Here is a 24,213-nt window from a genome sequence, read left to right as displayed (position 1 = left end):
CCCCTGCCCCGGGGGCCAGGAACATCTGCAGACAGCCCCGCCTCCGTCTCGCCTCCATCCCGAGCTGTTACCTTCTCCAAAGGCCACCTTGGCAGCCACACAGTTTGGCCTAATCACCTCCTCAAACAAGAGTAGCGACACCCCAAAATGTAGACCAAGCAGAAAGAGGCGCTGGAGGCACTTGCCTTATTCCCCATGATGTTTTTGTTTTGAGACGAAGTCTTCCTCTGTCGCCCAGGCTGGAGTGCAGTGGCGCGATCTCGTCTCACTGCAACCTCCGCTTCCCGGGTTCAAGCGATCCTCCCACCTCGACCCTCCCGAGTAGCTGGGACTACAGATGCGCGCCACCACTCCTCCTACTGTTTGTGTGTGTGTGTGGACACGGGTTGTCGCTATGTTGCCTACCTAGCTGGTACCCCATAACCACTCCTGGCTAGTTGTGTGTGTGTGTGTGTGTGTGTGTGTAGACACGGTTTCTCGCTATGCTGGTACCCATAATTTTTTAGCTCAACAGGAGACCTGCCTTTATACCCCAGGTCCATCAAGTTAAGCAGCGCAGTAGCCCTCTAAGGGCCAGCCCCACGCCAGAGGTTCCTCCGACAGCGCGGACAAATGTCCTGGGCGGCTGGCTCGACTCAGTCCTCAGCCCCCAGCCCCCGACCCCCGGCCCCCAGCGCCCGGCGCCCCGCCTCCAGCGCTCAGCAGTTAGCCAGGCAACCCGCGCGCAGACGCCACGGCCGGGACGCAGAAGGCGTGTTTGGCCGCCCCGCCTCTCCCGCCTCTCCCGCCTCTCCCGCCTCTCCCGCCTCTCCCGCCTCTCTCCCGCCTCTCCCGCCTCTCCCGCCTCTCCCGCCTCTCCCGCCTTCCGCCAATGGCCCAGCTGCGCCCGCGCCGCCGGGAGCGCCAGGCCTGGGCCCTCTTCCTGGGATAGCGCTGCGCGCATGCGCCTTGACGAGTGAGCCGGGTGAGGGGGCTTCCTAGGTAGCGGAAGGGGGAGATGGAAATGGAAGGGGCGGGCGCGCTAGCCCTCGTCCTGGCTGGGCTCCCGCTGGAGTGTGCGTTGGGGGCGGACCAGGAGCGGTGGTCTACGGGGAGGTCGAGGCTGGGGCTCCCATCCGGATTTGGAGCAGGGTCGCCGCGGCCCAGCTGACCTGCCGGCGTTTGTACGTTATGTGCCCACTCAGGGAGCCATGGACAACTGTTTGGCGGCCGCAGCGCTGAATGGGGTGGACCGACGTTCCCTGCAGCGTTCAGCAAGGCTGGCTCTAGAAGTGCTGGAGAGGGCCAAGAGGAGGGCGGTGGACTGGCATGCCCTGGAGCGTCCCAAAGGCTGCATAGGAGTCCTTGCCCGGGAGGCGCCCCACCTAGAGAAACAGCCGGCAGCCGGCCAGCAGCGCGTTCTCCCGGGAGAGGTGAGGGTCGCTGTGCCGGGGACCGCCCCAGTCCTTCGCGCCGCGGTAGCCCGCTGGGAGCCAGGGGTGCGCAGCGCAGAAGCAGCTGAGGAAACCTCTCCTTAGCGGAAGCTGGAAAGGATCAGGACAATGAATGGAAAAGTCCTTTGAAAACGCTTTACATTTGACAGATTCTTGTTGGGTAGCTGTAGAATAACGGTAGTGTTCAGCCCTGGTTGGTTACTTTAAAAAAAAAAAAATTAGCCGGGCGCGGTGGCTCATGCCTGTAATCCCAGCACTTTGGGAGGCCGAGGCGGGCGGATCACCTGAGGTCGGGAGTTCGAAAGCAGCCTGACCAACATGGAGAAATCCCGTCTCTACCAAAAATACAAAATTAGCCGGGCGTGGTGGCGCATGTCTTTAATCCCAGGTGCTAGGGAGGCTGAGGCAGGAGAATCGCTTGAACCCGGGAGGCGGAGGTTGCGGTGAGGCGAGATCGCGCCATTGCTCTCCAGCTTGGGCAACAAGAGCGAAACCTCCGTCTCAAAAAAAAAAAAAAAATCTTACAGCTATCATCTGATAATAGAGGAAAGCCTGCAAACATATCTCTTAGATCCTGAATAAATTGCATGTCTATCTTTTAGAGTTGGAATTCTTTCTCAATAACATCGTTCTTTCTGACATAAACTTGCAGAGCCTTTCCAAAAGTAAAAAGTAGACTATTTCCAAAATGGCTTCATTCTCCAGCAGGGAATCCTAGAGCTAACCTGTGACGTGCCGTTTATTCAAATAGAGAGAAGAGAGACCCCCAACCCTTAGTGCTTCCTTCAGAACAATGGCTGAATTCATGGACTATACTTCAAGTCAGTGTGAGGTAAGTTGGTGTGAACCAAAGCTATGCCCCATCACCTGCTGATGGACCACATTTGGATCTTTCTGGAATTTAGGGAAAATCTGGAGACTACCTATTTCTCCTGCCCAGCCTTCATGGTCAGATTGTAATCAGCCAAGGACTTAAACCAGGGGGTAAATCCAAGTTAGAATTCACCCAATAAATGTTTATTGAATGCCTAACTCTGTAGCTGACAATATAGCAATGAAAAGTCAGAAAAGGTCTTCTGCCCTCAGTGATCTTTCAGTCTAGTAGGAGGAAAAATAGTTTATTTGCCAAATTCCATAGCAAATAAGTTAAATATTAGGGGGCTTTTTTAACTTTTTTTTTTTTTTTAATTGAGACAGAGTCTTGCTCTGTCGCCCAGGCTAGAGTGCAGTGGCGCGATCTCGGCTCACTGCAAGCTCTCCCTCCCGGGTTCACACCGTTCTCCTGCCTCAGCCTCCCTAGTAGCTGGGACTACAGGCACCCACCACCACGCCCAGCTAATTTTTTGTATTTTTAGTAGAGATGGGGTTTCACTGTGTTAGGATGGTCTCGATCTCCTGACCTTGTGATCCACCCGCCTCGGCCTCCCAAAGTGCTGGGATTACAGGCGTGAGCCACCATACCCAGCCAAGTCATCTTTCGATACTTAGGGAATGTTGAAGGCAGGCCAAAAAACATTCAAGGAAATTACCTGCATGGAAGGCGCTGTCTTCTAGGAATTACAGCAGACTCTGGCCTCTTGCAGCCTTAACACTTCGTGAGTCCTACATGGTTGTAAGGAGGCTGATCCACAAGGGAGATGGAAGAGAATACGTTGTTTCTGCCCTGCTTTTCAGTTTCATATGTTAAGATCTCAAAAAACTCTAATCTTTCTACGTCTTTTATAAGAATCCCTGACTCCAAGAATAGGATTCCAACCAAAGAGGAATAGTTCAGGGAATATTTTTATCTTATTTGTATTGTTCAGTGGTTTTAGAAAAATCAATAGCTTCAACTCTAAAGTGATTAAACCCTTAGTTCATGGTTCAGTAAAAGGAATAATATTTGTCTTTGGTTTGAGGTTTAGCAAATTGCTGTTCTTCATTTTGGTTTTCAGTTCATGCTACAGTTCAAGTCTCTGTTAGGAAATGGAGCCTCACAACCCCTTGGCTTTCTAGAGATAGAATTAAGAATTGTGTACTGGGTTTGCCTCCACAGTTTGAAGCAGCCACTAAAACACATCTTTAGGTCTGTGTCCTCAAGTGCTTTCCCCAGCTTCTCATTCCTCTGGTCACATGTTTTTTAGACAGTGTCCCTACCATGTGTTCAAAACAAGCAGGGCTGTGATGTCCTCATCATTAGTCATTATCAAGGGCAAGTCTAAGGCTAACTTTGAGGGGGAGGAAGGAAGCACACAAGAGAAATGTAACTGTTTTCCGATCTTTTGGAAGATTCTTCTTAAATTAGAGACTTCTCCCTCCACTCCCCCGTGCACAGGAAGCACAGAGAAAAGGGCTGCAGAGCTCTTGGGTTTATGTTTCATTTCCTGCTGTGTTTCTAAATCTCAAGAAAATGTACCCCTCTCTTACTGTGTCCTTGTCTTGAGACTTAGACAATAAACATGGAACTGTTCATCCACATTTTTTAGGGGAGGAAATGAAAGGATATGTGCATTGAACATGGGGGCAAAGATGTGAAATTTGTTTAACCTGGCAGAGAGCATGGTCCTGCCCACCTTTAGTTAGCCAGTGTTCTTGCCCTACAGAGGCAGCAGGTGGCAGCATGGGGATGCCAAATGCATTTCTTTCTCTGCAGCCACTTTGGGTGGGCTAAGGTTCGTTGCATGACTTCAGAGGCCTGTCAAGAGGGCAGGTAATTCACCTTTGCTCTCTTGCCTCCCTCCTTAACTGTACTTTGCCCAAATATCAGGGTTTTTTGAAAATTTGACAAGACAATTCGGTTAGCTAACGTCTTTGACATTACGTCTCTAGAAATATTATTCATCTGTGCCAGAGGAAGGAGGGGCAACCCATGTCTATCGTTACCACAGAGGCGAGTCGAAGCTGCACATGTGCTCGGACCTAGGGAATGGTCAGGTAAGTGTACTTAACTGTCCTGCACCATGCCTTCAGTCTACCAAGTTATGACACCCTATATTCAAGAGCCCCTGCTAGACTGTGTGTCACTGGATGCCTGTGTAACTTGGCATTACAGTGCTTAACAGAAATCTGTAAATTCATAGCCTTAGAGAACTTACAGCAATGAACATGAAATAGGAGGTTGTCAAAAATATAAGATTGATGCCACCGTAGGATCTTTAGTTGAACTTGCAGTCCTGGGCCATGGGATTCTCAGGCAGGTTTAAAGAAAAGAGCTTCCAAGCCTGGAATGTGGTGCATGCAATGATCGCCCCTGTGACTATCCCCTGCACTCTATCCTGGGCAACGTAGACCCTTTCTCTATTTTTTTTTAAAAAGAGCTCCAAATATCCTCTTCTACATCTAGGAATAGGAATTGTTTTTCTTTTTCTTTTTTTTTTTTTTTTTTGAGACAGGGTCTTACTCTGTCACCCAGGCTAGAGTGCAGTGGAGCAATCACGGCTTACTGCAGCCTTGACTTCCTGGGCAGGTGATCCTCCCACCTGAGTCTCCCGAGTAGCTGGGACTACAGGCGCATGCCACCACACCCAGCTAATTTTTAATGTTTTTAATAGAGATGGGGTTTTGCCATGTTGCCCAGGCTGGGGGAAGATTTTTAATAATTACATTTTTTACTGTAAGGTGATAACTGTCATGTCTTTGGTAATTTTTTTTTTTTTTTTTTTGAGAGGGAGTCTCACTCTGTCACCCAAGGTGGAGTGCAGTGGTGCGATCGCGGCTCACTGCAACCTCTGCTCCCAGGTTCAGACAATTCTCCTGCCTCAGCCTCCCAAGTAGCTGGGACTACATGCGCACACCACCAGGCCCAGCTAATTTTTGTATTTTTCTTTCTTTCTTTCTTTCTTTTTTTTTTTTTTGTTGAGACACAGTCTTGCTCTGTTGCCCAGGCTGGAGTGCAGTGGCGCGATCTCAGCTCACTGCAAGCTCCACCTCCCTGGTTCACGCCATTCTCCTGCCTCAGCCTCCCAAGTAGCTGGGACTACAGGCGCCCGCCACCACGCCCGGCTAATTTTTTGTATTTTTAGTGGAGACGGGGTTTCATTGTGTTAGCCAGGATGGTCTCGATCTCCTGACCTCGTGATCTGCCTGCCTTGGCCTCCCAAAGTGCTGGAATTACAGGCGTGAGCCACCATGCCTGGCCCATTTTTGCATTTTTTAATAGAGACAGAGTTTCACCGTGTTGGCCAGGCTGGTCTTGAACTCCTGACCTCAGGTGATCTGCCTGCCTCAGCCTCCCAAAGTGCTGAGATTACAGGCATGAGCCACCATGCCTGGCCCATGTCTTTCATAATTTTTAAAAAGAAAGTACAAGGGAAGTGTGGGGACGGGGGTCTCTTTTAAGAAAATACTTTTTGTAAAGGTAATAATTACGGGCCTCTCCCTGCAAACTTACCTTTTACCACATGTCATTCTGGGGAAGCCAAAGATTCTGCTTATTGAACTCATTCAAAGGAGGAGGTGATGGTGGTGGTTTCTGAAGAGACTAGGTTTTTGCTTTTGTTTTAAACTACCCTACTTGTACTCAAAGATAGCAAACTGAAGTCCAGAGTCTATTCCGGAGTCTAAGTTGGATTCTTGACTTCTTTGGTCTGTCAGCCATTTTGGGGTGTTAGAGGGAGGAAGTTTAGGAAAAGGATGGGAGAGTGGGCACAGGGACATGAGCAAGGGCTGAGTGCACACTCGAAGCACCTCCCACACGCCTCCCCTGGCCTGGGAGGTGAGTAGTGGTGCCAGAGCTTGAGTCCTGAGTCCCCTTTTCTGGCCTAGCCTGAACTCTTACCTAAGTGCACCTGACCCTAAAGGGTGCACTTAGGTACATGTGGGGAAGAGTCGTTCCCATCCCTCCCTTTAAAATGTAAGTTCCTTCTAAGGGAAATTGGCTTTATCAGTCAGCCTGTTCCCTTCTAGGACCACCCCCACTCCTAGAAGAAGCACAGAAGAGAATGTATTGAGAGCCTAAGTGTCACTTTTGCATTTTAAATTTTCCCTGCAATCCAAGAGTGCCATGTTACAGACTGGAAAACCAAGGCTCAAGAGAAGTTAATCTCTCTTAGTAAATAGCAGAGATAGGACTTAAACTCAGGTGTGTCTGATTCCGAAGCCCATGTAAGGATGAAAATTATAGTAAACACCTGACTAAAAATACCTCACAGAATTCACTTAAAAATGCCTTAATGACTTAGATGACAACTTAGAAAAAGCTGACAGAACAATTACTAACTCCTAATAAGGTAGAAGAAAACTTCTCTTTACAATCCAAAAGTGAAAGCTTGGGCACAAATCAGTGTTCTACTTGTCTCTTCAGAGAAAAGACAGAAAAAAGACATCCCTTGGTCCTGGAGGCATCTATCAGATATCAGAGCATGCTCCAGAGGCATCCCAACCTGTGAGTACGGAACTGCTTACGGACTGGGTTTCACCACCCTTGCAACTCCATGAACCAGTTGACATGGTTCTTAGAGGGCTATTTGAATTGAGTCTATAGTATTTTTAAGTTGAGATGTTCTTACACTTAAGAAGGGCACACAAAATCTTGGTTCAGTGTAAAATTAGGTTTTCTTGGTATTCTTCCTTCACTCTAAGCTTCAGGGATACTCTTTGTGCCTGAACTCACAGTTGTGGTTGGAAAGAATGTGAAGTATTCGCCTCTCAGTTCCTACAGCTCAGCTGGGCTGGCACTGGGTCCTGCTGGAATTCCACCATCTGTTCAAGCAGCAGGAGGGGCACGATCCTCCTGCTAACAAAGTGAAAACCATTGCTGAAATTCCGAAACATACACATTTGGTGAGATCAGGTTCCAAAACATTTGAAGGCATTTATTCTTTTCCACAAATGTTTCTCTGTAAAAACATATAATGAGTTTTTCATTTTTAGGATAAAGTACTCATTAGTTCATGAAGCCAGGGGATCCTTTTTGGAACTTGGAAGGCTAGAATTCTGAGGAAAGGAACTTCATTCAGCATGGTGCCGCAATACATTTCTTACTTTTTGTTTGTATACAGTTTGCTACTAGTCAGGATTTGGAGTATACTAGAGTTAGTAACAATTAAGAATATTCTGCTTCTAGTACAAATATAAGTTGTTAAGGCTTAGACGCCTCTCAACACTTGCTGACTTTTGGTAATGCTGATGTTCCACAGTGTTGGAGTTCTACAGCCACATGCCAACCTTATCTCTATGTTCCCTTGTGTGCAAATGAAGCATCCTTGGCTTTCTGCAATTCTGATGTAACCATATTTTCTAAAAGTGACTTTTATTTACATGGTTGACAACCAATAAATAGTTAATGACATTGTCGTACACATTTACATCAGTTAAAGGATGGTAGACTTCCAATTTTGCAGTAACTGGACAGGCATGAAAGAATACAACATAAAACAGCTTTGGAAAAAATTGGCTTCAAATCCATCTGCAAGGTAGGAGGAAGAGGGGATATTTCATAAAAATGTAAACATGATCATTTATTCCTCTGAGTGCAATTTGCTGGCCAGTAGTTTGGCTTTTCCTGTGTGTGGTAGTGGAATCGACAGCTTCTGCCTGTGGCCCCTTCTCAGCATTAAGTAAGCATATAATGGCATCCCAGCTGTCACTCTGGCCCTTAATTACAGGCTCTTTTCTGGTTTGTGATTTTGTCCTTTTGCCATTTGAACTGAGACCCATCCTCTGCCTGCACACCTGATATAACCTCCCAGCCATGAGTGAAGTCTACCCTTGGAAGACTGTGCTCAGTTCGGCTCTAAATAAAATCTTTCCATTAACTCTAGCTTCCAATGTTTTGTACTCTGGGAGAACCAGTCCTCCAAGGGAGAGTTTTGTCAGCCAGCTGAATTGCTGCTTCAGTGACAAAATGGAATTCACTCAAATTGTTCTGAGCTTTAGGACAAAAGAAATGCCTCTCATCTTCCTGATAGTGAACTTAGCAAAGCAGTTTAAAAGAAGGGCTCTCATCACTCCCGAGTACCTTGTCATTACTGCTCATCTGTGCTAAGTGCCACTGTCTACTTCTGATCCCCAAAACAGTGGCCTCTAGCCTTTCCCTCTGCCTAACTCCAAGTAGAGTGTTCTTTTTATAATCCTTCATGTTCATGTAACACTTCAGCATTTACAGAGCGTTTTCACATGCTTATTTGTGAGGTATTATCACAGTTCTAGAAATAAGGAAAGGCTGAGACCTACCAAAATGACAGTGTTGTATGTGAGCAGGCTGAGCCTTGAAAGGAGGACCTCTGTCTCCCACATTAGCGCTTCATTCCATCACACCTCTGCATAGACAGGTAGCCTGCTGGGGGGCCATGGTGGCACTGGGGTATAAAATCTCTAAACTGCTAATATTCTCTTTTCCTTCTAGGCTGAGAACATCTCTAAGGACCTCTACATAGAAGTATATCCAGGGACCTATTCTGTCACTGTGGGCTCAAATGACTTAACCAAGAAGACTCATGTGGTAGCAGTTGATTCTGGACAAAGTGTGGACCTGGTCTTCCCTGTGTGATGTTGACCATCACCGCCATCACATCACCTTTTTTGAAGTAGTAAGAATAAAGCCACTGTATGATTCTCTTAATAGCTATACATTAATCCTGTTTTTAGTGCTGACCGGGTCAGCCTTCCCAGGAACTGGAGTCTGTCTCTTTCAGTGCTTTTTTTTTTTTTTTTTTTGGAGACAGAGTCTTGCTCTGTTGCCCAGGCTGGAGTGCAGTGGCGCAATCTCGGCTCACTGCAAGCTCCGCCTCCCAGGTTCACACCATTCTCCTGCCTCAGCCTCCCGAGTAGCTGGCACTACAGGCGCCCGCCACCATGCCCGACTATTTTTTTTGTATTTTTAGTAGAGACGGGGTTTCACCATGTTGGCCAGAATGGTCTTGATCTCTTGACCTCGTGATCCACCCACCTTGGCCTCCCAAAGTGCTGGGATTACAGGCGTGAGCCACCGCACCCAGCCTCAGTGCCTTTTTTAACTTGAGGGTGTAGAAGTCCTCCATGCTTGTTTGCCTGAAAGTAATATAATGATGCTGTCTGAACAGGTTTTACTGCTTGCTTTCCAAGTAAAGGTTAATTATGATAATAAAGAGATTTGGAAATGAAGAGAATTCATTTTTATTAAGAGGTGAAACAAAATGTCACTCATGTACAACTTTAGGCTTTATGGGAAGGTGGCAGAGTGGCTGTGGACACATTTGCCCAAAGCAGGCTGACCCCCCTTCCGTGGAAGAGGCATCTTAAAGCAGTTTCACCAGGGCCCTGGCAGGGAGCCCCAGGGCAGGACCCCACACTCCTATAGCCCTCACAACAGGTGCCTTCCTGCTGCTTATCTGCAGGGAGGTCTTCGTGGGGTGGAGATACTAATGGTTATTTGACTGTTACCTGTGGCCTGTCCTCTGCCTCCTTCCGTTGAAGAAGGCCTTGTCAGCCACTCTGTATAACTCTCCTTGAGTATTTACCATGTTTATTCTTTACCTATAAAAGGGGAAAAAATCCATAGATTGTTATGCCAACTGCAATTTTAAGAATCAAAAGTCACTGATTTTAAAGTCATTGATGTGGCTGAGTGCGGTGGCTCATACCTGTAATCCCAACATTTTGGGAAACAAAGGCAGGAAGATCACTTGAGCCTAGTAATCAACACCAGCCTGGGCAACACAGTGAGACCCTATCTCTACAAAAAGTAAAAAATTTAGTCAGGTGTGGTGGCATGTGCCTAGCTACTCAGGTCGTAGCTACTCAGGAGGCTCAGGTGGGAGGCTCACTTGAGCCCAAGAGTTCAAGGCTGTAGTGAGCCATGATTACGCCACTGCATTCCAGCCTGAGTGACAGAGTAAGATCCTGTCTCAGAAAAAAAAGTCATTGCTGTGTCCCAAACGTCTTGAAGCTGCCACAGCAGTACTGTGACATCTCCCAGTTTCGTTGCCTGGCGATTCTCTTATTTTGAACACAAACCTTTCCTTGGGAAAGGTGCCAGTATTTTATATGAAGGAAATGAAGTTTTAAGTAGGGCTATATTATCATTCTTAGTGAGGAATAGACTCCATATTCAGAGGGCCTAATAAAGCAGACCCCTACCCAATACCATAGAACAGAGGGTCATTTAAATGGGGATCCTTGCACCCCCAAGAAGCCTGTGATTAAATTCATGGGTTCCATAAGCCTCTGAAATTACATGCAAAATTGAGGGTATGTGCATTTTTCTGGGACAAGGGGTCATAGGTTTTACTGTTCTTAAAGGGGATGTGACCCAAAAGGTCTTAAGACCCGTGTGAGGAGTCCTTAGGAAGCCCCTTTCCAGCCATTCTGCTTTACCTAGATCCTCAGGGCTCTTAGTCTAACAGGAATTCTTGTTCCACTGACGTATTGCAAGGCTCTGACTCCACTTTCTGTGTTCAGCTTCCCCTGGCGGGGTCTGCGGTGGCTTCGTGTGGATTGCTTTCGAGACCAGCTCCTTGGTAGTCCCCACTACTACAGTTTGTGCTCTCTGCTGTTTGTGATCCTTTTCTTCTTTGCAGATGTTGGAATATCTTGTTCCTAAACCCAAAAGTCAATTACTTAGGTTGAATAAGCCACCATTTTGATGGGATAAGTAGAACTAAAACAAGGATCACTGAAGTATCTGTAAGCTCAAGCATTGTTTTCTTTTCATTTATTATGTATTTGAGACAGGGTCTTGCTATATCACCCAGGCTGGAATGCAGTGGCATGATCATAGCTCACTGCAGCCTCGACCACCCGGGCTCAAGCCATCCTCCCACCTGCCACCCCCTCTTCACTACAGCCCCCAGTAGCTGGGACCACAGGCGCACACCACCATGCTCAGCTAATTGTTTAGTTTTTTGTAGAAACAGGGTCTCACTATGTTGCCCAGGCTGGTCTTGAACTCCTGGGCTCCAGCAATCCTCCAGCCTCAGCCTCCCAAAGTGTTGCAGTTACAGGTATAAGCCACTACACCTGGCCTGTTTTCTTTTGCCATCATGCAATGTGTCCATGTAATGTTTTCTATATTTAGAGAAAAAAATTGTTATCATTTCTGGCCCTTATGCTTTTGGGAAACATCATCTGATACCCAAGATTTGGAGTTGTGAAGAAGTTATTGGATGTGTTTTCTAAACTGCCAGTAGGGCAAGCAAAGGTAACTGACTGCCACCAGTTAAAGGAGCTTTGACACCTTCACTGATCACTGATAACACAGACCACAAAGAAGAGATTACAAGCTGATAGAAAAACAAATTTTAAGAAATTGAACTGGGTGCATTGGTGCACACCTGTAGTCTCAACTATTTGGGAGGCTGAGGCGGAAGGATTGCTTGAGCCCAGGAGTTTGAGGCTGCAGTGAGCTATGATCGTGCCACTGCCCTCCAGCCTGGGTGACATAGTGAGACCCTGTCTCTAAAAATAAAATATTGGAGCAAAACAAAAATAATGGGAGATGTGACTTCCTGAGGAATAGACCAATCTAAAAGGGAAGGAACGCTTTTTACGTTTCTTTTAAAACTACAGATTGAATCCTGTTTCAAAGGAGGCAGAAAGCACCTCCCTGCCAGCAGCTCACAATCTGGCCCCCCTAGGACTATTAGGATCTGATTGTAACCTCTCACTGCCTGTAACTAAAAGTAAGGGAAAGTGTGGAGGACAGAGAAACCTATGCAAGAGCTTTTGTGAGAGGCAAAGCTCAAAATTGAGTGTCGGGCATCAGCACTCGACAGAACGGATGTCGAGTCCTGATAGCAATAACTGATTGGTGGGGCGCGGTGGCTCACGCTTGTAATCCCAGCACTTTAGGAGGCCGAGACGGGCGGATCACAAGGTCAGGAGATCGAGACCACGGTGAAACCCCGTCTCTACTAAAAATACAAAAAAAAAAAAAAAATTAGCCGGGCGTGGTGGCAGGCGCCTGTAGTCCCAGCTACTCGGAGAGGCTGAAGCAAGAGAATGGCGTGAACCAGGGAGGCGGAGCTTGCAGTGAGCCGAGATTGCGCCACTGCACTCCAGCCTGGGCGACAGAGCGAGACTCCGTCTCAAAAAAAAAAAAAAAGAACTGATTAAACATCAAGCATGTTTAGGAGAAGCAAAACAGCATATTTCCTTTAAAAGATACAAAACCTGGAGGGGAGAAAAGCAAAGCTCTGGTGTTTGCCTTGTTTCAGCCCTGACCCTGGTTTTCTGTGCTTCTCTTCACTAGTGAGCAGGCAGTCGTGTGGTGAGGACGAGGGATGGCCATGTCTCCACACCCCGTCTCGGGCATGCTCTCCATATATTTGGGAACATGCTGATGATGCTCATGGGTCAGCCCCAGGAACCTTCCCTAGAGCTTAACACAAGATCCAGTATTTAACAGGAAAGCCAGGCCAAGTACCTGAAGATACTATAGTTCTCTTCTTTATAGTCAATTATTAGAATTTATTTCAGGGGAGAAAATAACTTTGGAGTGGATCTGTTTAAATGTGGTGGTGGAGAGAGACTGTAGGTGTAAGTGGCTTTGGGCAGTAGCAGTAAGAGCTGTGTAAACTTAGGGCCAGGGGAAATTTGTTTGGACTTAATCAGGTTTGGAACCCTTCTAGAGTTTGCTATGGAGCAAACCACAGCAGTGGGAACACAGACATGGTACCTAGGGTATGTCTGGCCTCCGTGGCCCCTCTGGTTGTCCCTCTCCCCTGTGCTGGGCTTGGCACTGTCTCAGTTGCTCCCCACAGACCCCTCTCTGTTGAGTAGGTACAGCTCTTCTTTCTCCAAGCTGTGCTGGAGCAAGAGGCATTGGGAGCTATGGAGAATTTAGCATGAAAACTCTAGAGTTTGGTACCATCTTCTTTATGCCCTCTCTACAAATGATAATATAAAGACAATGGTGCCAAACTCTAGAGTTTTCATGCTAAATTCTCCATAGCTGCATTTCTTTCAAATGGAGAAAGAAACCGGCACTTCTTTCTTTTCTTTTTATTTATTTATTTATTTTTTTTGCAGATAGAGTCTCACTGTGTCGCCCAGGCTGGAGTGTAGTGGCTCACTCTGCCTCCTGGGTTCAACCGATTCTCGTACCTCAGCCTCCCAACTAGCTGGGATTACAGACGTGCATCACAATGCCTGATTAATTTTTGTATTTTTAGTAGAGACGGGGTTTCACTTTGTTGGTCAGGCTGGTCTCGAACCCCTGACCTCAAGTGATCTGTCCCCCCACCCCCACCCCCCGGCCTCCCAAAGTGCTGGGTGAGCCACTGTGCCCAGCGAAATCACCATTTCTGAGTGGCTGCTGCCAAGGCTTGCCATTTGAAGATTGGAGTAACCCATTTCACAGAAGCCTAGGACCCACCTCCCCATTTTATATTTTCAATACAAAGTTTCCTCCTGGAGAGTGGAGGAAGAGCACAGCTGGGCCTATGAGAGATAGGGGAAAATCCTCATATAAAATCCAAGTGCAGCAGACATACTCCTCCCCACCCCTCCCAAAGCCCAGGGGTAGGCCGGGCGCAGTGGCTCACGCCTGTAATCCCAGCACTTTGGGAGGCCGAGATGGGTGGATCACGAGGTCAGGAGATCGAGACCATCCTGGCTAACATGGTGAAACCCCGTCTCTACTAAAAATGCAAAAGAAATTAGCTGGGCGTGGTGGCGGGCGCCTGTAGACCCAGCTACTCCGGAGGCTGAGGCAGGAGAATGGCGTGAACCCGGGAGGCGGAGCTTGCAGTGAGCCGAGATTGCGCCACTGCACTCCAGCCTGGGTGACAGAGCGAGACTCTGTCTCCAAAAAAAAAAAAAAAAGAAAAATAACCAAAGCCCAGGGGTTCAGAGGAGTCACCAGGAAAGCTTCTCATTACAAACAATTTCTCAACTTTCTGGAACTGAACACTAATAAAGTCCTTACCCCTGGGGCAAGATTGAAATCTTCATTGGTGCCAGCTTGGTGGTTCATGCCTATAATCCCAGCACTTTGGGAGGCCGAGGCGGGCAGATCACTTAGGCCAGGGGTTCGAGACCTGCCTGGCCAACACGGCGAAACACCATCTCCACTAAAAATACAAAAAGTTAGCCAGGCATGGTGGTATGCACCTATAATCCCAGCTACTGGGGAGGCTGAGGCATGAGAATCACTTGAACCTGGGAGGCAGAGGTTGCAGTGAGCCAAAATCATGCCACTGCACTCCAGCCTGGGCAACAGAGTGAGACTCTGTCCCAAAAGAAAAAAAAAAACCCTCATGGGCTGAGCAGTCCTTCTGGCTCAGTGGCTGTCCTAGAAATAGGGCTATGGTCTCAACCAGGGACCCCCAGTGGGTCCCAGTGTGGGCAGTACCTAGAGATCTAAGCCCTTAGCAGTGGTGTTCCTTCACCTCACAGCCTCCCTGCCCCAGATACGCTCAGTGACCCCAGGACCCCCAGAATCTTGTCAAGGGCCAGACTTATCCAGGCCACCTCCTTCACACAGCTCTGACAGGCTTCTGCTCTTTCCGGACTCTGTTGGGAATTTAGATAGGATGGGCTCCCCGAACCTAGCAGGGCCCGCCACACAGTTCTCAGCTGGAGGCGATGCAGCGTGGGACTGGCTGCAGACTGCCAGCGGCAACAGCACATGGCTTCCCTGTTGGCCATGAGGGATAAGAAGCACATCGCAGTGCCCAGGTCCTCCCCGCTCACTTACTGAGGGACCCAGCGGGAGAGTGGGGCCTCACGACCAATGCTTAAGACCCGTTTCTATGCTTCAGTGCATCAACTCTTCAACACCTGGAGGCATTTGGACTGTTCATCTAGAGAAAAACCAAGGCCTCCAAGAAAAAAGGAGGGGACTAAAAACAGACAATGGCAGTGCTCTGTCAGCAGAGACTAGTGAAGAAAGAAAAAGGCAGGTATTAAATAGGGATGCAACCTTAGCACAAAGATCAGTTCATCCTTCTGCTCCTTTGGGCCTCATAGCTGAAATGGAAACCTGCTATTTCCCTCTTGCCACAGCCTCCTCTTCAGGGTGACCAGACTCCCAAGGATTACTGCAGTCCCAACAGAGTGGACATGTGCATCAAATTCCTAAGGGACATGTGGGAGGGAAGGGAGCCGGGGCCCCAGCCCCTGCCTGAGAAGGCAAGCCCACTCCCCTGGTATACCTGGCTTCCCAGGGCATGGCTCAGGCCCGTTTCTCTTCCAGTACCTCCACTCAGGCTGGCAGAGTCCACTCTGCCTCAGAGGCATCTCAAGAAGGATGGGATCTGTGTTGACTGCACTGTTCACCATCAGTCTCTGGGGAGGGCCCATCTCCAGATCATTCTCCACACCATCTTGTTCACAGGAGGAGGACGAGGAGGAAGAAACAGCCAGGGGAGCGTGCGTTGCTACTTTCTTCTCTTTAGGACCTTCCAGGGGCAAAAGCTGTGCTGTGGGCTCCAACTCTGGAAGTTCTCTGGCTGTGACTTCTGAGGTCCTGGTTAGAGGCCACCAAGTGGTGCCACATGGAGGGCAGCCACAGAGGCAGCCCTGGTACAGCAGCTGGCAGCAGACATGAGGGTGGCAGAGAGGGCACAGGAATGGAGCATCCGGAGGAAGCTCGTTAGTGATGCACCCAGTGATTGGCCCCAGCAGAGAGCAGCAAGGGGCCCAGTGAAGGGGCCTGGGGTGCTCCCTGGTGAAAGACTTGTGCAGCCTCTCCATAGCCTTCTTCCAGATGGCCAGGGACACCGACTGGACCCCACCTAGGGGCACTTTAGCGGCTTTGCCATTCCAGAAATGAACAGTGATTTCTTCTTCCTTTGATGCTACATAACAAAAAACAGCAACATTTTGTTATAATTACCAATTATCTCTTTCTTTTTTTTTTCTTTTTTTTGAGACAGGGTCTGGCTCAGACTGGAGTACAGTAGCACAGTGATAGCTCACTGCAGCCTCAACCTCCCAAGCTCAAGGCATCCTCCTGCCTCAGCCTCCCAAGTAGCTTCCACTTCCTAATAGTGGGATAAAGCCTCTCCTATCCACACAGGCAAAGGCAGAGCTTCAGCCTGGCCCCTCTGCTCTGGCTGCCTGGCTCCTCACATGCACCTCTCCGTGGAGAGCCTGCCAGGAACATCCTTCACCTGCACCATAGTTACCTCCACTTCCCAAGGACTTGCCTGAGCCTCCCTGCCTCCTGGACTACAGTGGCCTGCAGGGGCTCACTTTTCTTGCCAAAACCAAAATGCATTCTCAGTAGAAGCCTCATTCTGTCATTCTCTGAATTACAGTGGTACTGACTGACCCTGCAGAAGAGGACTGTCTGGTCCCTGGAGGACCTGGTGAGGGCTGGGTCATGAGTAGCTAAACCATGGTTTAGCTAAGCAATATAGATATGAGAGTTTTAGGCCACTTACCCTGATTACAATTTTTTTTTATATAATCTGAAAGATACAATGTGCATCTTGAGGCATCTGTTGCTGCCTCAAGATTAAGCAGCAAGCAAGGGGGAAAAATTCTCTTCTTAATGCCTTAGAAACCCCTAAGCTGTAGATGCACCCTTGGCTCTCTCCTGTGGCCTGATTACAGCCTGGCTCCTTCTGGGGACTGGTGGGTCAGAGCAGCTTCTCTTACCTCTCTGGGGATCTCTCATCTCCAAGCCCAAAAGAACAGTGCCAGGGCCATACTGCTGTTGGCCTGGCTTCCAGATTGCCAGCACCTTGTCCCCTGGTCTCAGTGAGTATCCTACCGATGGTGAGAGAGGAATGACATCCTCTTCTAAGACCACTCTCTGCTGCCGGGCTGGCAGCTTTGGGCCTGCGACAAGAGGAGCCTCGAATTCCACAAGCAGGACCCCCTGTCTCTCCAGCTGTGGGAAAGAAAACACTCAGAATAAGACCTGGCATTACAAAGTAGAGTAGGAAGCACCCAGGTTCCCTACGATGCCCCCACACCAGGCCCAGGGGCTGCCTTCCAAACAGTGACAGGCACCTAAAGAAGGGACAGGGCAGATGCTGCTTCAAGCCAGTCAAAGCCAAGACAGGCAGGCTGTGTGGCGCGGTTGTGCCTCCCTGAATCTCTTCCTGCCTCGGGCAACTCTTGTGGATCACTTCCTGCCTCTTTCTTTCCATTCCCTTCCTTTGCCTGGTTTTCTTTCCTCCTACCAAATTTTTGACCTGCAATTGCCAGGAGTAACCTGGGTCCTCCCTGGACCTTTTCTCAATGCAATCTCTTCCTTCCAGCACCCGCAAGAAGCGTCGCTCCTGTGTCCAAGACCAACCAGGGATGTGTCCAAGACCAACAGGATGGTTGTTCACCCGCGAGGCTCATGCAGGCGAGGAGCGATTGTGGCCACAGGGCTGCCTCAGCACCGCCCTTGCAGTCGACAAGGCGACGAGGAAAGGGTTAGCTAAGCAAATGAATAGCAAAAGTGAGAGAACGGTGCTGCAGCTACTTAAAAGTACAAGCCGTTTCAAGTACTCTGTGATTTAGAAGAGAAATAAACTCTGGTTATAAATTATTTTTACCAAATCACTGGACAGAACCTATATTTGAGCAAAGCTTTGCTAGAATTTCATTTTAATTCACATATTAGTTACTTGAAAATTGACTTTTTTTTTTTTTTCCAGATAGAGTTTTGCTCGTCACCCAGGCTAGAGTGCAATGGCGTGATCTTGGTTCACTGCAACCTCTGCCTCCTGGGTTTAAGCGATTCTCCTGTCTCAGGTTCCCAAGCAGCTGAGACTACAGGAGCGCACCACCTCGCTCGGCTAATTTTTGTATATTTAGTAGAGATGGGGTGTCACCACGTTGGCCAGGCTGGTCTTGAACTTCTGACCTCAGGTAACCCACCCTTCTTGGCTTTCCAAAGTGCTGTTATTACAGGCGTGAGCAACCGCACCCAGCTGAAAACTGACTTTTGATTGGAAATTCTGAAATTCATATTTTTAAAGAATTTACACTAGTCTTCCCTTCATGAATCTACATTCACAAAGTAAGTCTGACTCTGAAAAAAAAAAAGAAAAAAAAAAAGAAATGAGTAGCCACTGAAGTACAGGCCAGGCCTGGCCCCCAGCGTGGCGGGAGTGTGCTTCTCTGTGTACCAGCACACACCCGTGCATGTGAGCAAACACATCTCGTTCCACCTTTCCCTTAGGCTAGTGTTCATTCAACACACTGAATTTGCCTCAACAAAGTACTTTTAAAGTACATTTTCTTCTCTGTTATGCATTGAATTGTGTCCCATTCCCCACCTCCACCCTCCTCCCACAGGCTGGAGTGCAGTGGTGCCATCAGTTTGGGGCTCAAGTGATCTTCCTGCCTTAGCCTCCCAAGTAGCTGCGACTACAGCCATGTGTCACCATGCCTGGCTAATTTTTAAATTTTTTGTAGAGACAGGGTCTTGCTATGTTGCCCAGGCTGGTCTTGAACTCCTGGCCTCAAGCAATCCTCCCACCACTACCTCTCAAAGTGCTGGGATTACAGGCATGAGCCAACATGTCTTGCCCCCTGCCAAATTCATATGTTGAAGTCCTAGCCCCCAGAATGTGACCTTATTTGGGGATAGGGTCATCGCAAATGTAATTAAGATGAGGACTGGATATGGCAGGTCCCTAATCCAGTGTGATTGATGTCCCTATAAAGGGGGAAATGTGGGCAGACACACACTCAGGGAGAAAGCCCCGTAAAGGTAAAGGCAGAGATCAAGGTGATGCCTCTATAAGCTGAGGAACACCAAAGCCTGCCAGCAAGCCATGAAAAGCCAGAAGCAGGGCATGGGAATGATTCTTCTTCACAGCTCTCAGAAGGAACCAACCTTGCCAACCCGTGGACTTCCAGCCTCCAGAAATGGGAGATGACACATTTCTGTGGTTTAAGCCACTCCGTTTGTTGCACTTTGTTAGGGAGCCCTAGCAAACTGATACACTCAGTGGTATTACATGTTCACTTCTACAACGTGGCCATGGGAGAGCTGTGCTTATCCAAGAAACCAGCCTGCTAGATGCACACAGCTAAGGCATGTCAGATATGACAGGGCCACCCAGAGGAGCACGCCAGGGAGATACTGGGGGTCAGGGACTTGCCTCAGGAGCGACCTTTATTTGAGCCCGGTAGTAAAAACCATCTGCTTCCCTTCTTGCTAGGACCCATGTGTTGGCAGCATCTCCAGCTCTTCCCAGCCAGCCAGGCCCCTGCCATGCTGGGTCGGCAATGTGGAGACACGGGCAAGAAGAGGCGTGCCTGGAAAAAAGCAAATGGAATTAGTGGATGGAGAGCAACAAGTCCTAAACACATCAAGAAACATGTTTCACGGGTACATCTGAGGTGAACCACAGCACACGAGGCATGTGGAACAGAAAACTATATGGGAAGTGGCAATCTATGACTTCCGGAAGGATAAGGTAAACCTCTGGGAGGGGCAGAAGGAGAGGACAGGGAAGGGAACCATCCTTGGTGGATTGGGAGTTGGTTCAAGGCAACCAAAAGGTAATTCCCCTTGATACATTCAAGTTAATTAATGCTTATTCCTACACTAGACAACAGACTGGAAAAGTGTGGCTCAAGCCTGTAATCCCAGCACTTTGGGAGGCCGATGCAGATGGATCACTTGAGCTCAGGAATTCAAGACCAGCCTGGGCAACATGGTGAAACCCCATCTCTACCAAAAATACAAAAAGTTAGCTGGGTGTGGTGGTGTGAGCCTGTGGTCCCAGCTACTTGGGAGGCTGAGGTAGGAGGACTGCTTGGACCTGGGAGGTAGAGGTTGCAGTGGGCTGAAATGACACTACTGCACTCCAGCAGTGGGTGACAAGGTGAGACCCCCCATCAAAGAAAAGAAAAGAAAATAGTGCCAGGGGCCAGGAGTGGTGGCTCATCCCTGTAATCTCAGCACTTTGGGAGGTCGAGATGGGCGGATCACGTGGTCAAGAGATGGAGACTATCTGGACAACACGGTGAAACCCCACCTCTACTAAAAATACAAAAATTAGGTGGGTGTGGTGGTGGGTGCCTGTAGTCTCAGCTACTCAGGAGGCTGAGGCAGGAGAATCGCTTGAACCCAGGAGGCGGAGGTTGCAGTGAGCCAAGATTGCGCCACTGTACTCCAGCCTGGTGACAGAGTGAGACTCCGTCTTGAAAAAAAAAGTGCCAGGAAGGTAAATCCTAAGGCGGAGTGTGGGATTCCAGGATGAGGCGTGGAAGCTTGGATAGTAATACCAAGGGTGTGAAATTGTAATGCCACTTGATGCTGTGGGGTCAGAGGAATGAGGAAGTGTTTGGGCAGGGACAACCCAGAGGAGCTAAGGGGCTGTGGGACAGAAAAAGGAGATGCTAGTTCTAGAAAATTTGTGGTCAGGGCCAGTTGGCCTAGGGGAGTTGTTGAGTCAGGGTTTGGGTTTTTGAAGAAGCCATTTTACTTTGTGGGCAAGGCTGAATGCAAAGGGGGCCTGTCTGCCTCCTGCTGCCATCAACATGCCGTCACTGCACCCAGGCTGTTCGTGCTGAGGAGCTCCTGCAGGCCCATGCTGAGCTGTCCTCAGCCCCCCTCAGCCTCCTTCCTGTGCTTGTTGGCATCTGAAGTCCCATGCTTAACTCTAGCCTTGAACAGGATGGTCCACCGGGTGGATCACAAAAGGGAGCCATTAAGGATCATTCAAGCTGGCATGCCCCTAATGTGGGCAGAATGGATCAGGCAGCAGGAATGCGAGTCCCTGGAGATGACACGCTCCACATGTGCATATATGGCTGTGGTGCCTTTGGCCTCTTGTATCCATGCTTTAGGAAGTGGACTGAGGACCCTATTCAGGAAAATCCTGGACAAAGGAGGGGTACCAAGGGAAGCTGAAGAGGGACCTGGAGACCCCACATTAGTTGATTTCTCATATGGTGGCCGAGCAAGTCTCATTGTTTTTTTTGGTTTTGTTTTGTTTTTGAGACAGAGTCTCGCCCTGTTCCCTAGGCTTGAGCGCGGTGGCACTGTCTCGGCTCACTGCAACCTCCGCCTCCCGAGTTCAAGCAATTTTCCTGCCTCAGCCTCCTGAGTAGCTGGGAATACAGTCATGCGCCACCACGCCCAGCTAATTATTTTTTTTCTTTGAGACAGAGTCTCTGTCACCCAGGCTGGAGTGCAATGGCGTGATCTTGGCTCACTGCAACCTTTCCACCTTCCGAGTTCAAGCAATTCTCTGTTTCATCCTCCTCAGTAGCTGGGACTACAGGCACCCGCCACCATGCCTGGCTAATTTTTGTATTTTTAGTAGAGACAGGGTTTCACCATCTTGGCCAGGCTGGTCTCGAACTCCTGACCTCGGGTAATCCACCCGCCTTGGCCTCCCAAAGTGCTGGGATTACAGGCATGAGCCACCATGCCTAGCCAATTTTTTTTGTATTTTTAGTAGATGGGGTTTTGCCATGTTGGTCAGACTGGTCTCGAACTCCTGACCTCAAGTGATCCGCTTGCCTCAGCCTTCCAAATTGCTGGGATTACAGGCGTGAGCCACTGCGCCCAGCCAAGTCTCAGCGTTGATGGCAAAATGAGCTATAAACTAGTAACTGGCTATCCCTGACTGCCTTCTCTCACTCATGCCAACTGCAGCATCTGCAACTCTGCTAAAGCCAGATCAACCCTGGAGGACTCTGGGAGCACAGTGTAGGCTGGAGTGACAGACCCCACACAGATACACCAATCATAGGCCAAACAATGAAGACCCCTTTCCGCCTTCTCAGGAAGCAAGTCTGTCCACCAAGGTCTACCACCAACAGCCAAGAACGAAGGAAAAAGAAAAGGGCACCCACTTCCCCCAGAGGGGCAGAGACAGGTACCTTGCAAGGGGCTTGTGCCCGGTGAGCCAGGGCGCTTGGAGGGCAAAGGGGTAGGTGAAGGAGAGGTCCCAGGGTGGAGCAGCACCGTCCCAGCCAGGGGCCTTCAGGCTTGTGGCCACGCTGCAGTATTTGAGCAAAGGCATCCTGGGCCCCGTGGAGGAGTCCATGGCCTTCAGAGGATCCACCTGAGAACAGGCACCACCATTACCTGAGCTGCAGCTTGAAGCCAGTGGTGGCTGCCTGGGCGAGGCAGAGCTGAGCTCTGCAGTTAGCTGCCTCTGGGGACAGTTGAGTCCATGCACGGCCCCACCTGCTCCCACAAACTCTCACAGTTTCCTCTTTGAGTCACCTGCCTTGGGAACCTCCACTTAGGAAACAGGGAAGGGACTGGAAGAGCAAGTGCTGTGAGTTTGGAGCAGCCCAGCTTTAAATCCTCCCCTACAGCCTGCTGGCTGTGTGCTCACTTAACCTCTCCCCTCCAGTTACACTCAGGATAGAATACATGGAAAGCACCTGGCGTATTCAGCAGCTCAACTTATGTTAGTATTTTTCCTCCTTCCTCCTCCCCGGCCACCTACAAGGCTAGTTCTGGCCCCAGGCAAGCTGAGATCTCAGGGCCGTCCATCACCTTTCTAACCCCCGTTCAGAGGAGACAGCTGCCACCAGGGCCCAAGATCAAGCCGCACTGCTGCAGCCCACCAGAGCCCCATGAGGGTCCGCCCCGCCCAAGTCCACAGGTCTGACCCCAAAAGGACTTACCCACGGCCCCAAACTCCCAGCCTCCACTTCAGCCTCAGGCCCCTTCTGACAGTTGGGGCTCAGGGCCTCAGCCCAACCGACTCCTGGTTGCCAGGCCGGTTACCATGCGTGCAGCCTGGGGACGCTTTCCTCTGTGGCCAGTGAGTACACTGAGCATGCGGAGAGGGGGACAGGAGGCCTTGGGAGGTAGGGGTGGGGCAGGAAGTGATGGGGGAGGGGGTGTTCTCCAGGTTTCCCTTTGGAGAGAAGAGGAGGAAGAAGAAGGGAAAAAGGCCAGTGTAGCCTCAGTTCTCCAAAGCTCAGGGTGCCCCACTACTGGAAGAGTCAGTGGTGGTGGGAAGCCCTCACGGATCCCAGGAGACTTCTGTGAGGGAGGAGCCACCTCCGCAGAAACTGAGGGCCTCCTGCCTGTACACACTAGCGGCAGGGATGGGGGAGCCACTGACGGCCTGGGGACTCTAGGATAGAATTTGTCCCTAGTCTAAACCAAAATAACCAAAGGTGTGGGCCTGTTTGTCTATAACAGGCGGGACTCTGTTGAGGAGCAGAGGTGTTGTGACCATTTGGAGTGAGAGGCGTGGACACTGGCAACAAAGGAACAGAAGTCCAGATTCTGCTCGTGGGAGGCGCTCGTATTTGGAGGCCTCTGACAGTCACTGTGCACTGGTTATGTGCCTGGTATGCAGGCACGTTTGGAGGTGTCTCCCCCACATTCATACCCTGCTTCTACCAGGTCCTGTTTCAGTTGGCAGATCCATGTGGATAGGGAGGCTGGGGTACCCACCTCCAGGGGTAGAGTGGGTGTCAGTCACCCCTTGCATCCCTGTCTGGCCCCAGGGGTTGGTTAGGCAGGGGCGTGTTCCTGAACCTCTCCAATCAGCAGGAATCTGGAGACTTTGGTTGGGAATCCTGGGACATAGGCTTTCTCTTTCTTCCTATGCCTGAACAAGAAAGCTGATAGTTCTGAGAGCCTCTGACAGCCTTTTGGGAACACTGAAGCTATTCTCAGAGAGAGGATAGACCTCAGGAAATAGAGGGTTGGTTTGTTTGTTTTGAGACAGGGTTGCCCAGGCTGGCCTCAAACTCCTGGGCTCAAGGGATCCTTTTGCCTCAGTCTTCCGAGGAGCTCAGACTACAGACATGCACCCCCACGCCCAGCTGAAAATAGGTTCTCGGTGACAGTACTGAGTCCTGCCTGTAGGCAGTGCTGCTACTCTAGGCCTCAGCTGTGTGAGCCAATAGTTCCCCTTATTGATTATGCCACTCTGGATTGGGCTGTTTCTTACTTGCAACCAAAAGCCTCTTAACTGATGACTGCCCTCCCGGAGCATCA

At 49.5% G+C, this 24,213-nt stretch overlaps 2 protein-coding genes across 9 annotated transcripts; one reads left to right on the top strand and one right to left on the bottom strand.

Moving 5' to 3' along the window:
* The first annotated feature begins 845 nt into the window (after positions 1–845).
* AKIP1 (A-kinase interacting protein 1) lies at positions 846–8,973 on the top strand. Of its 5 annotated transcripts, none has more exons than XM_032166659.3 (6): positions 846–964; positions 1,185–1,412; positions 2,185–2,265; positions 4,242–4,346; positions 6,715–6,795; positions 8,758–8,973. In XM_032166659.3, exons 2-6 carry the CDS (start codon positions 1,191–1,193, stop codon positions 8,899–8,901), a joined length of 633 nt encoding a protein of 210 aa, XP_032022550.1. In that variant the 5' UTR covers positions 846–964; positions 1,185–1,190; the 3' UTR covers positions 8,902–8,973. The 5 variants fall into 5 exon arrangements, with proteins under 5 accessions (XP_032022550.1, XP_032022554.1, XP_032022553.1 ...); XM_032166662.3 differs by having other exon boundaries at positions 879–955; XM_032166663.3 differs by lacking the exon at positions 6,715–6,795.
* Positions 8,974–9,490: 517 nt separating this feature from the next.
* On the bottom strand, positions 9,491–22,927 carry CUNH11orf16 (chromosome unknown C11orf16 homolog). Of its 4 annotated transcripts, none has more exons than XR_009215729.1 (7): positions 22,635–22,675; positions 22,122–22,306; positions 19,385–19,541; positions 16,935–17,169; positions 15,529–16,129; positions 10,707–10,928; positions 9,491–9,866 (listed from the first exon to the last, which is right to left on the bottom strand). XR_009215729.1 is itself a non-coding variant. In XM_032166657.2 (7 exons), the coding sequence occupies exons 2-6, from the start codon at positions 22,286–22,288 to the stop codon at positions 10,729–10,731; spliced, it is 1,404 nt and encodes a 467-aa protein (XP_032022548.1). In that variant the 5' UTR covers positions 22,289–22,306; positions 22,881–22,927; the 3' UTR covers positions 9,491–9,866; positions 10,707–10,728. The 4 variants fall into 4 exon arrangements, 3 of the variants coding, with proteins under 3 accessions (XP_032022548.1, XP_058302918.1, XP_058302917.1); XM_032166657.2 differs by lacking the exon at positions 22,635–22,675 and adding an exon at positions 22,881–22,927 and having other exon boundaries at positions 15,485–16,129; XM_058446935.1 differs by lacking the exon at positions 22,635–22,675 and adding an exon at positions 22,750–22,790 and having other exon boundaries at positions 15,485–16,129.
* Positions 22,928–24,213: the final 1,286 nt, after the last annotated feature.

Source organism: Hylobates moloch, unplaced genomic scaffold (genome assembly GCF_009828535.3).
Source record: "Hylobates moloch isolate HMO894 unplaced genomic scaffold, HMol_V3 SCAFFOLD_11, whole genome shotgun sequence".
In the NCBI taxonomy this organism is placed as follows: domain Eukaryota; kingdom Metazoa; phylum Chordata; class Mammalia; order Primates; family Hylobatidae; genus Hylobates; species Hylobates moloch.
The sequence above is the reverse complement of the archived record's forward strand: the minus strand, read 5'-3'. Positions and strand labels throughout refer to the sequence as shown.

What these genes read in the sequence shown, in the direction of transcription:
- AKIP1 (XM_032166659.3), top strand. Translation starts at nt 1,191, where the DNA reads ATGGACAACTGTTTGGCGGCCGCAGCGCTGAATGGGGTGGACCGACGT. An exon ending in CGGACCTAGGGAATGGTCAG is followed by an intron (nt 4,347 to 6,714) that starts GTAAGTGTACTT and finishes TTGTCTCTTCAG; the next exon opens with AGAAAAGACAGAAAAAAGAC. An exon ending in CTCCAGAGGCATCCCAACCT is followed by an intron (nt 6,796 to 8,757) that starts GTGAGTACGGAA and finishes TTTTCCTTCTAG; the next exon opens with GCTGAGAACATCTCTAAGGA.
- CUNH11orf16 (XM_032166657.2), bottom strand. Translation starts at nt 22,288, where the DNA reads ATGGACTCCTCCACGGGGCCCAGGATGCCTTTGCTCAAATACTGCAGC. An exon ending in GGGCACAAGCCCCTTGCAAG is followed by an intron (nt 19,542 to 22,121) that starts GTACCTGTCTCT and finishes GCTTTTTTCCAG; the next exon opens with GCACGCCTCTTCTTGCCCGT. An exon ending in GCCATGCCCTGGGAAGCCAG is followed by an intron (nt 10,929 to 15,484) that starts GTATACCAGGGG and finishes TTTTGGGTTTAG; the next exon opens with GAACAAGATATTCCAACATC.